Source organism: Carex rostrata, chromosome 15 (assembly GCF_964058835.1).
Source record: "Carex rostrata chromosome 15, lpCarRost1.2, whole genome shotgun sequence".
NCBI lineage: Eukaryota > Viridiplantae > Streptophyta > Magnoliopsida > Poales > Cyperaceae > Carex > Carex rostrata.
In genome coordinates, this window is record NC_135932.1 from 6,142,559 (window position 1) to 6,154,739 (window position 12,181).

Genomic DNA, 12,181 nt, shown 5'->3' on the forward strand with positions numbered 1-12,181 from the left:
AACATAATCATCCCACATAAGCCTAGCAATTTCATCTCTTTTTTCATTCCGTGCCTGACGTAGATTGTTAAGTCAATTCAACGTATTTCTCATGCATTGTATAGTCAATTCACTCATTTAAACTTTTTTTAGAATCTGATATACAATTATATTGATCATAATCAGTGATTAGTATTAATACACTTAATATAGTTTAATATCAATATTACATCTTCTATAAAAAGAAAAACAAATAAATATCCTAACAAATTTCTCCATGCATTTGCCAAACACCTATATTCACGAATTTTCTATGGGTTTAAATAACTTTGATTTTGACAAATTAAAATTTTCATTCCCATATTAAAAAAACCTATTCCCACGAAATTCCCATATTAAAAAATCCTATTCCCACGAAATTCCCATGCTACCGAACATGCCCTAAATCTGTGTATTGCAAATAATTCAAGGTTTTTCTGCTAATGTATAATTAGCAAAATGTACCTCTACATGACAAATATTTCATTAATATTATAATTTTGATTACTAAAAGACGGAGCATGTTTTTTACAACAAAAAACGGAGCATGTAAGTTTTAATGTCCGCGAAATTTTAATGTACCTGGGATGATACGGATCCCGGGTTGGATCATGGCAATAACTTCGTGCCAATTTTAATGTCCGCGAAATTAAATACGAGTTCATTCAGTTCAATATTTAATTTACTTCTAAGAACTAGTGGCAAAAGCAATACTTTGTGGGAACTGTGAAGTGACAGGTTTAAAACCGGATGAAAAATCTTGACTTGATCTCCAATATTTATTCAATAATAATAATAATTTATTTATGCTTCAAAGAAAACAAGAAATTTGCTTGCGTGTTATCATTAAACATAGGTGATGGGTCCGAATAATATCATGTTCTTTGTAATTAATATTTGAGTACCTCTCTTTCTTTTGCAAGACACACATGCACGGTAATTTGCACATCATTTTTCTAAGGAAAAGAAGGAAATCTAACAAAATAGGCAAAATTTGAATTGAACTGTCCGTTCCGTCAGAAGTTTCCAGGTCCAGGTGCAAGCTGAATTGATATTGATTAAATGTATCCAAAAAGATCGCTGATTTATTAACAGTTTGTATTATTTTTCTTTTTCTCTTTCTTTTTCATCAAGAAAGGCAAGAAACTTGATTATAATTTAGTAGATCTTGATTAGGTCTTATTTCCCTTTTTTTGCAGCTATATTCTGATACAGAGAATCAACTTGCGATCTACCCTGAGTAATAAAGTTTAATTCTGAGTCTTCATTTTTCTTATATTTACATCTCAGTCCTTAAAAAAGATTTTCAGAAGATATAAATCTTCTTCGCCAAGTAACTCTGCTCCCCTCTCCATATATTCCTAATTCCTCCTGTTCCAGCTCTCATTTACTCTGTTTTCCAGAAAACAAAAGAATTCCGAAGCCAGAACAGAGAACCAGAAAAGAGAGTACAAGAGAATAGAACAATGGTGAGGAAGAAGACCGTCATGGAGCCAATTGCTACTACCTCAGCGCGTCGTACGACATTTAAGAAGAGAAAGGCTTCTCTTTTTAAGAAGGCGATGGAGCTATCTACTCTCTGCCGTGTCAACGTTTGTGCGATTGTCTCTGAAGGGCCTCATGACCCAAATCCTGACATGTGGCCCCCAAGAGAGAACACAATGCAGATCCTCTCCAAGTTCAATGCCATGCCGGAGGCCGACAAGAGCAAAAAGATGGTCGACAGAGTTGGCTATCTTTACCAGCAAATGGAGAAGCTGCAACTGCAGTTGAGGAAAGTGCAGAGCGAGAATTGCGAGCTTGAGAACGCAATTCTGTTGCAGGAGGTGCTTTCTGGCCAATCCTGCATTGCGGATGTGGCATCATTTGAGAGGGTATCCAGTCTGGCGGTTATGGTAGAGAGACGTCTTGGTGAAATCAACAGGAGAATGAGGGACCTGGCCTCGGCGCCAGTGCTTCACCGCACAGCTCTTGACATGTGGGCCCCGTTAACTGCTGACTTGGCTTTGGAGGAAGGGGGCCAGGATGCGGGTGCACGTGTGTTTGGGCCCACTAGTGATTACGTGACACCTATGATGGTGGGGCAACCGGTGGAAGATGAGATAGAGAAGTTCTTTAGTTCTAATTCAATTTATGGGTGTGATGATGAGATTACTGCTCTTCTCTCCTCTTAGATTTTCTTTGCATGCATTTCTAATTTTTAACTGCTTAGTGCTTACCTAAATTCTATTTTTTTTTTAACTGCTTGTAATTTGGTGAAATTAAAAGGAAACTAATTATAACTGTTTAGCCCAAAATAAAGGCTGTTCTGAAATTATTTTTATTTTGTTTGTGGTACAATCCTCAAACTAGATTAATTACTAATTTACTACTGTTGTTGTTTATTATGATTGGCTTCTCATTTAATTTGTGAAATTCCTGTTGGGTTTTGGGTTCCCCTTTAACTGTGGTGCTTCTCATACCGTTGCTTCCTTCCATGAAATCTAGTATTATTCCGTTCTGGTAAAAACTGGTATATGGATATCAGAACATAAGACATAACATGTATCTAAGTTACTTATACAAGCAATTTGTTTTTTACCAACTAAAAAATGGTACTGCAAGAGGAATAGCAAAGATACTTTGCACCATAGTTTCTCTGTCTGGAGTTACAATTATGACTTTATACAAGGGGCTTGTTGCAAAAACCCTATGGCATGGTGTTGGGCACATATAAGGAGGTACTAGATTTTACCAGAACCTTGATGATGACAACACAAGTGCTAGATGAAGACCAAATAATATCCATTTGCAACCTATTTTGGGAGCTATGGAAGGCCAGGAACAGTGAGGTCTTCACAGGAAAGAAAACATCACCACAAGGCATCCTCAAAGAGGCACGCATGCTGGATCCTCCAGTATACTCACTTCGACAGCGGGCACCAATGCAAATGGAGGTATCCCCAATTCAAATCCATGCAGGAACACAAATAGTGCTGGTCGATGCCTCAGGGGAGGTATCTAAGAAAACTGGCACAGGGCCGGGTTGTGTGCTTCGATGAGTATGGGAAACTAGTGGATGCAGGGGCGGATCTACTGTAGCACAGGGGGTCTCTCTGAATTTCGAGTTTTAGTGGTGATTTATTGGTATCGATCGACTCTGCCTCTCCCTGAATTTTTTTTTGCCCCCTTTTGAGTGTTTGAGTTGTAATTCGGGTTAAATTTAGTGTTAAAATCAAAATAAATTTTTTGAATTATGATTGATAATATTAATTATAAGTTATAGAATCATAAATTATAAGTCAAGGTGTTGAAAAAATAAGTCAAGACATTATTTTTTTTTATCGAGTACCCAATTAGTTAATGGGTTTAAATCCGATTCGATAATTTTTTGCCCCTCCCTAGCGAAAATCCTGGGTCCGCCCCTGAGTAGATGCAATGCACACGTTTATGGTTACTAATGACCCGTTTCATGCGGAGGCGTGTGCCCTACTGCAGGCCTTGAACCACATAGAGAGTGGTGACAGCACACACCATTGGGCGATTTTCTCGGATTGCAAAACTCTGGTCGAGGTTGTAAAAGCCTTGACACTAGTCCTTGCCATCCTGGCAAGCAGGGACTACAGTAGAGGAATGCATAAGCAGCATAACGGTATGGAAATCAGTCCAGCATAGAATCATATTGTACCATGCAGGGAAGGAAAGGATGACACAACCTCACTGTGTAGCAAATGAGGCAAGAACAACGCAGCTAAGCTCAATAGGAAGGAATTGTTACGCTAAGTGCACCTCTAAATTTGCTCAAAAAATGAAAATAAATGTGATTGAAAGTAAATAGATGAGTTTAGAGAAATTTGACACGCGGAATGTTAACGGAGTTCGGCAAAATAAAGACCTACTCGAGGTGAGAACGAAGTCTCAAAGTCTAGATAAACAAGAGAAACACTCAATATATCACTCTAACCTAATCTAAATCAAGATTGGTGAAGTGAGTTTGAAGTTGTTTGAGAGATATTGAAGTTTTAAGCTCAATCAACAATGGTGGAACTAAAGCTCCTAGAAAATCGCCTCTTTTGCAATTAGGGACAGCTGAAGTATTTTGGAAAGAAAGCCCAATCCCCTATTTATAGAGTCAGCTCAAAAATGAGCTAATTGAGCTAAAACGTTACAACATTTTTCCTTTGCAATTTTTAGGTTTTCAAATTGTCTGACAGCTCAGCTTAAACGATCCAAAACTTTACAACGTTTATAAAACGTTACATAACGTTTTGCTCTGTAAAATCTTGATAAAAAAACAGGAATTGTTTAAAACTCAGATTTAATTAAAACGTTACAACATTTTGTGAAAACGTTACAACGTTTATAATTTGAATTTTAGCTTTGATACAGCTGTACTTAACGTCTTTGACAATTTCTAAATCGTTACAACGTTTTGTAAAAACGTTACAATGTTTTAAGTTGTTTCTGTACAGCTGTGCTTCATCAGTTCTGACAATCCTAAAACGTTATAACGTTTTAGGGTATTTCTGAGTTTGATCAAGCTGTTACTTCAGCGTTTCTGACAAGTTCAAAACGTTACAACGTTTTACCTCTGTTAAAACAGCCTCAAACTTACTTTACAAAGTATCTGATTTTACAATTTGTATTCTTGATAAAGATCTTCATGATTTCTTCAGTCCAAGCACTCCATAATGTAATTCCATTTGACTTGAACTTACATATCTTTCAAAAAAATAGAAGAAATCGTAAAATTATTGCACCAACAACAGGAATGGCATGGAACTGGTTAGGAAATTAGAAGTAGAGATGTCTTTAATTCGGCAAGTTCAGTTATAGATTCTTAATTTCTGTTTGTTTTAACAGCACAATGTAACTCTTAATTGTTCAATGAAATACACCTACGGTTTCTATCAAAATAAAAAAAAGGAGGCACCATATATACCATACATAAAAACATGCGTCATAAACTTGGTTATATTGGGTTAAGAATTTTCACAAGTCGACGAAATGTAACATTTAAGAATAATACATTTTAATCCTTCCTGATTTAATTACATCACAAGTTAAATAACGCAATATCTCAATAAAAAAAACTGTACCTTAATTTGTTAGGTTTAAATGCCAACATATATTTTACATAAAAGGATTCAAATGCCTTATTTTTTATTGTTTATGATTCCATCATGTCTACACTTTTTTAAATTTTCTAATAACAAAGATTTTGTCTACACTTTTTTAAATTTTCTAATAACAAAGATTTTAAAATATATATGTCAAAATAAAACAAATAGATGTAATTTATATTATTTTCACAATATATACATAAAGATTATCACTTTAAGTTTTATTTATATGAATCAATATGTTCATAAATTATCACTCAAAATTTGAGTTAAGATGTGAACCATTCGATCTAAATCTGCACTAATATTAAAGGGCCCCGTGTCATTATAGGTGTGGATCAGATTGATCTGAATTCTGATAGTACGGTTCAGAAATAAAGTTAATGCAGAGAATACGGATTCCGTCTCAACGAGCTTTGAATCTATCCAATGTCTAAGAATGGCCTGATTTATGGATTAGATGCTTTCAAAATCGATTTACTCATTACGCCTCCAAAATTATGTAAAATTTGTTGTCTAAAATTTAATATTTAAACGAAATTTTAATATCTAAAATTTATAGTATGTTAACGACAATATAAAATTGTGAACTTTCACTTTATTATAAGAAAACTTGGGAGTTAAAAAAAAAATTAACGCATAGATGTTTCGTATTATCTGTTTTTTATAATTTACATAGTTTGTTCTCCAAATTTCAACATTTGGAGGCATTATGAAGGGAACGATATTTCTGAGGCACATAATCCCCGTGGCTATTTTTGTTTGTATAAAAAATTATGGTTAATTATACTCCCGAAATTTTTATTAATAGCATAAAAAAATAAATCAAAATACTCTATTTTGGGAGAATTTTATAAATACCCAAGTTGCAGAGCTAATTCACAACTTCAATTAATAGAGTCTACACAGACAATTTTCCTTAACTCTTTTTTTTTTAATAAATATTTATTAATAAAAAACAAAAAAAAATCTTTAGGCTTAAACTTTGAAGGACACGAATTCTCTTTTTAAAAAAGCCCAAAATTTTATAATCAAACTTTGGTTGACGCAAATTCCAAAAAATAAATAAAAATAAAACTGGGGCTGCAGATTAATCTGCAGAACTCAGTCTGAGACAGCATATTATCTGTACAGATCTCAGTATTTGAGTCTGCAGATTGACTCTGCAGCCTAGATAAAACTTGAATTTCTCATAAGTGAGGCTGTTCTGTTTTTTTTTTTTTTTTTTTGCTATTAATTAAAATTTCGTAATATAGCCTCACCTTTATGTTGGTTTCACCTCGAAAGTTGTAAGCCAGATTAATAAAGAAAGTTATAAGCCAGAATAATAAATTTAGCTTTGTTAAAAAGATGGGATATTTCATGGTTCTTGTCAAGTCCCTATTTGGCATTTCGTTGCATGTTGCCACTGCTTCAATATGTGAAAAAAAAATTACCTTCGTCGAGATTTTTTTTTTTTTTTTTTTATAGTAAAAATTGAATATTTAAATATCTACATAATGTAACTTTAGACGAGAATTGAGATCAGAACCTTCAGACAATTTACATGAAACATAATGCTATGACTGAAAAAGACAAACTAAATAGTGATACGCACAGAAACTATCAAGAAAACAAATCTACTTTATCAACTTCGATCTGATGCGTTATAACATATCGTTGTGTGATAATTTAGGTTGTAATTTGCAAATAACATTTTACATAAAATATAAAATTTAAGAATGAAAACTGACTACTTCATGTTTATTCCTTTTTAATATTTGACTGAGAGAACTATATATGGTGATCATTTGTCCTATAAATTTTTATATCTTCATTTTTAAAGTTTACAATAATCGATCTGAACCGTTCAACATGATCTTAATTTCTATGAATGGTCTACAATCTTTATATAAAGTGATTTTCTATTTATCTAGTAAAAATAGTGATTTTTTTTAAGAAAATATAAAATTTATTTTTCATATACATTTTGATGTTGAGACTGTTGAATCATTAAACGGTTATGATGGACTGTGTGAACTTTCAAATGAAAATATGAATTCATAGCACGGACCGCTGTGCATACTACTAGTCTTGTTTATAATTTTTCACATTGTTGTTCCACTTTCAGATTCTTCTCATAATTTTGGTATGACTTTAGAATCGATGTATACTTTAAGTCATGAATAAAAATGAATTGTATGTGAAAAACTATTATATATGTCTTCTAGTTGTTAAATTAATTTTGTGTGAAAAATGTATAGTCCATGTAAAATTGTTTATTACTTTTAATATATTGCTTATTAGATAAAACATATTTAATATAAATTCTACAATTTTACAACTGAGATATTATAGTAAATCAATTAATTAGTACTATAATTCAAGCACCTATTCACCCAGACAAGATCTGAATTCTCCATTGAGTAGATCTCAGCCACTCATCAAAAGCATATTTCAATCTCAGTCTTTAATCAAAAATTTCGATTTTATACTTGTGAAAATATACATAATCAAAACAATAAAACATCTTCTGTCGGGCAATTATCATTAATTGCTTTAAGAATTGCACTCTCAAGTTGCGAAAAACTGATAGTAGTTTTATTTGTGAAATGCCTGAAACGAAAAGCAGAGTCGGTGTATGTCAATCTCTTTCATGATACAGTCGATCCTAAAGAAGGAAGACACACTATTATCGTCACATCTTCACTCGTAAATTTCAGCTTTCGGTTGAACAAGAAAGCACAATCACTAGGTGACCACATCAACAGCTCCGATGCAGGATAACATTGTTGCAATGTGTGTTTTTCGGAAAAACAAACAGGTGTAGAAAAAGGGGTTTATACTAACAATTGTACATGGTTAATTTGCCAGCTAAATCATTGTGGATGAAATTGATGGCAATGTCTATTGGCTTTTGGGAGCTCTCGACTTATCTATTTGAATATATTTGCAAAACATACATAATTACATTTTACAGTTTTTCTCTTGAGTATCTGTGCAGGTTCATGACAAGTGAAAGACTAGTAATTACATATCAATGATGAATTAATACACTGTAATATAACATTATGGATGTGGTCATGAAGGCACAAGACACTTGATAGCAAAAACATTAATTCAAAATTAAGGATAACGTATATGTAAGATTGGTAAAATAAGCTTGAGATTGAAATATTACCGATCCTAACTATTTTTTTTTTAAACTTCGTCCGCTACAACACGAATGTTTTGTACCACCTCGATAAAAAATACAGCGGTGATTGAACTGCAAGTATAGTAAAAGAATTAGACATTAAAAAAAAGAGAAATTTAGATATATATACCCATCATAACTTCTTCAATTAGATATTTCTCCATCAAAACTTCAAAATTAGTTATTTGTCCATCTTAACTCACTTAATTTATCAATATCCCCATTTTTTGATTAAATCAATTGAAAATGCTGATTAATAGAAATAAAAATTTAAAAGGACAAGTATGCCCTTACATTTAAATCTGTGTTTCAATGGCAGTTACACATGTTTTGGATTTGTTCACGTCGACTCCTACGGTCCTACCATAATTTAGTGAAATCTAGAACTCTATACCTTGAACCTGCTTTACTCTCATACTGAGTACTGATTTCAATTAGCGTGTGTGCAAGATTCAATCTCTCTATGAGTGGATTTTTACTATTGATTTCAGAGTGGACTTCTTCCTGAATATTTAGTAACCAGCAGATATTAGCTAGCTCGTAAACTCTCTCCTGGCCCTCCACTCGAATAGTTCATTTTTATTTTTCTGCTCATTTTAGCTGGAAAATAAATATGTGTGTTATAATCTAATTCATCAATCCAAGAAAGAATCTCATTTTAATTAGCAATTTAATTTCAATTCGTTTTATTTTCGTTTCTTTTTTCATGCATGTCTCCCAAGTGCAATAGAAGTTTAAACCAGACGAACTGCTCCTACCACAACATAAGCCAAAAATCTACCATGCAAGACATGAGTTGTCAACACATCTGGGTAGACTTAAAAACATGTAATTTCCTTGACTTTACATATGAGCAAAGCAGCTGGACCCGCTGCACAATGTCGACCTTATCTTCATCTCCCCTTTGGCCCTTTCTATGAGATTGAAAATGGTTGGTTTCAAGGTATTACATTAAACTAATTAAGTATAGTATTCCAAGTAAATTAATTCCATTGGCGTTTAAGATCTCTTACCTTGTGAAAGGCACTCCATGTGCCTGACTATATTCCTACGATTCTAGAACTGGGGATAAGAATAATGAGAAGAGTTTGAACTAGAAGTAGTTTAGGTTTAAGCCACACAGAGAATCTTCTACCAGTACAAGCCAATAATATTGCCCAGGAATGACCAGCGGCCGGGCTTCATTTTGAGGAAACTTTATATACTAGCTTAATTAATTAACTAGAAGTAACAAATAGAAATTTATCCTGACCGACGGGCTTCATGAGGAAACTTTTACATATTAGCTTAAATTAATTTTTATCACCAACTTCAACTTCTCACTGATTGTTACGCCTTCGTTGCTCAAAACATTGTCATTCTCATTAGGACTAGAATTATTATTAGAACTGATAATCAATAAAGAGAATAGATCGATATTGGTTGAATCTTCCTCCATGATATACAATTGTGAGAGGAAGAAGAGAGAAGGTAGAATTGGACGGAAGGTGAAAGATGAGGTGCAAGGAAGAACTGAGGTGCAGCCGTGCAGGAAAGACCTTGGAGGGGGGGGGCAAAATTGTCAATTGAACTATTAGTCATTATTAATTTATACTTTTTAGTGAAAATTTTGAAACATGGGGATATTAATAAATTAAGTGAGTTTAGAGGGGAAATAACTAATTTTGAAGTTTTGATGAGAAAATATCTAATTGAAGAAGTTACGATGAGTATATATCTAAATTTCTCTTAAAAAAAAACTAATAGTAAATATAATTTACGAAGATGCCATCAGGGTCGGCCCAAAACAGAGATACAATTAGAGAAATGTGGTGTTGCTTCCCAGCACTTTTATATATATATACAAAAAAAAACTAAAGTTGGGATCGGTACAACTCGTACCGATCTAAATTTGACATCTCAATACCAGATCCCTCTGACACTATTTTCATAACCGCAGAAAACTACAAAATAATTTAAAAAAAAATCTGAGTTATAATCGGTAATTTTTATACCGATTTAAAATTTAAGATTTTTAGGATCGGTAGAATTGCTATCGATCTTTCTGTTTCTCTCTCTAGTTTTATATTAATTTCTACAGAAAAAAATTTTCCATTATAATACGCCATAAATTTTTCAGTACAAATTTTATATTACATTTAGGAACTTGAGACTAGGTCTGTAATTCTTAATGTAAATTTAGCTGGTTGTCCGTTTTGCAATAATCTAGTAATTCAGGTAGTCGGATCGAATTTAAGCTTGTGTGGCTTACCAATTTAATTTTTAAAAACCGGATTGATCAAATTTGTTTAATTTAGGCGATTAGAGATGGTTCTTTTTTAGGAAACTTTTTCTTTTAAGTCGCACTGAGAAAAAATTATTTATATTATGTTATATATTTAAAAAGAGATAATTTTATAAAGTTAATTTACAATTAACAAATTGTATGCATTTTTTTTAAATGTTAAAAACGTTTATAATGATAAGCAATACAATTAGTCACATGATAATTTATTTAAAAAGTACAAAAAAATATATATTATTTTAGAGTTACATCATACCTTAATTGTAGAATGCACAGTTTTTTAAAGATCCTGATAACAATCCCCGCACTTTTATCCCCGTAAAAAAACCCGCAAAAACTTCCAAAACAATCATGGGAGGACCGCTTAATCATTAATAAGCTGTTAGTAAACTGTCAGTGTTTAACTTGAAGCATCAAAGTATTTATGTTGAATTTGCAAGTATTAATCCCTATGCAATGATCTCTATTTATGAAAGAATAATTCAATCCATCAGTTATCCCCGCACAAAATTTTCTTTTTTTTGAATCATCCCCGCACAACTGGGGATCATTAAATAAACAATCCCCTCATAAATACTTGACAGTTATCCCTGCACAATTTTTTTTTGTATCCTCCCAGCACAACTGAGGACCATTAAATAAACAATCACCTCACCCAATAATAAATATTTCTCAGACATAATGATAAATACTTTATGTTACATATATAAATATTTTATGTTATATGGATAAATACTTCTTAGACATAATTGCAACTTTCAGTAAAACATCAATGATAAATACTTTATGTTACATGGATAAATACTTTATGCTACATGAATAAATATTTCTCAGACATAATTGCAACTTTCAGTAAAACATCTATGACTTAAATAGATTAGATGAATGTTATATATTACATGAATAAATACTTGACGATACAAAAATAAGCACTTTGTTCTTGAACTTGTCAATAAGTAATGTTTAATCAAATCAATGTATCATCATGTCAGTGACAATGATAAATACTTGTTAAAACAATGATAAATATTTTTTTGAACTTTGTTCTTAGACTTGTCAATAAGTAATGTTTAATCAAATCAATGTATCATCATGTCAGAGACAATGATAAATACTTGTCAGAAACAATGATAAATATTTTCTTGAACTTTATTCTTAAACTTGTCAATAAGTAGTAATGTTTAATCAAATCAAAGTATCATCATGTCAGAGACAATGATAAATACTTCTCAAACATTATAATAAATACTTGTCAGAAACAATGACAAATACTTTCTTGAAAATCAATAAACAGATAAACATTTATTAGTGGAGATTGTTATTAAATGACAATATAACTAATGCGGGGAATGTTATTAGATGACAGTATAATTAATGCGGGGATTGTTATTAAAGGACAGTATAATTTAATGCGAGAATAAATGGAAATTATTAACGGAATTAATGGAGGGATAAATGACGGTTAAGGAAGTTAATATTGAGATAGAGTACGAGAATAAATGGGGGAACATGAGTGAGGGGAATGATATAAATAGAGTCGGGTTAGTATGACAAGCTTAAATTCGACCCGACTACCTGAATTACTAGATTATTGCAAAACGG

General features: G+C 32.3%; 1 protein-coding gene across 1 annotated transcript; it reads left to right on the plus strand.

Moving 5' to 3' along the window:
* Positions 1-1,453: 1,453 nt before the first annotated feature.
* LOC144566594 (agamous-like MADS-box protein AGL80) lies at positions 1,454-2,223 on the plus strand. Its single transcript, XM_078316643.1, has one exon. It carries the CDS (start codon positions 1,485-1,487, stop codon positions 2,190-2,192), a length of 708 nt encoding a protein of 235 aa, XP_078172769.1. The 5' UTR covers positions 1,454-1,484; the 3' UTR covers positions 2,193-2,223.
* The last annotated feature ends 9,958 nt before the right edge of the window (positions 2,224-12,181 follow it).

Bases quoted from the DNA above. Each gene is read 5' to 3' on its own strand.
- LOC144566594 (XM_078316643.1), top strand. From the start codon at position 1,485: ATGGTGAGGAAGAAGACCGTCATGGAGCCAATTGCTACTACCTCAGCG.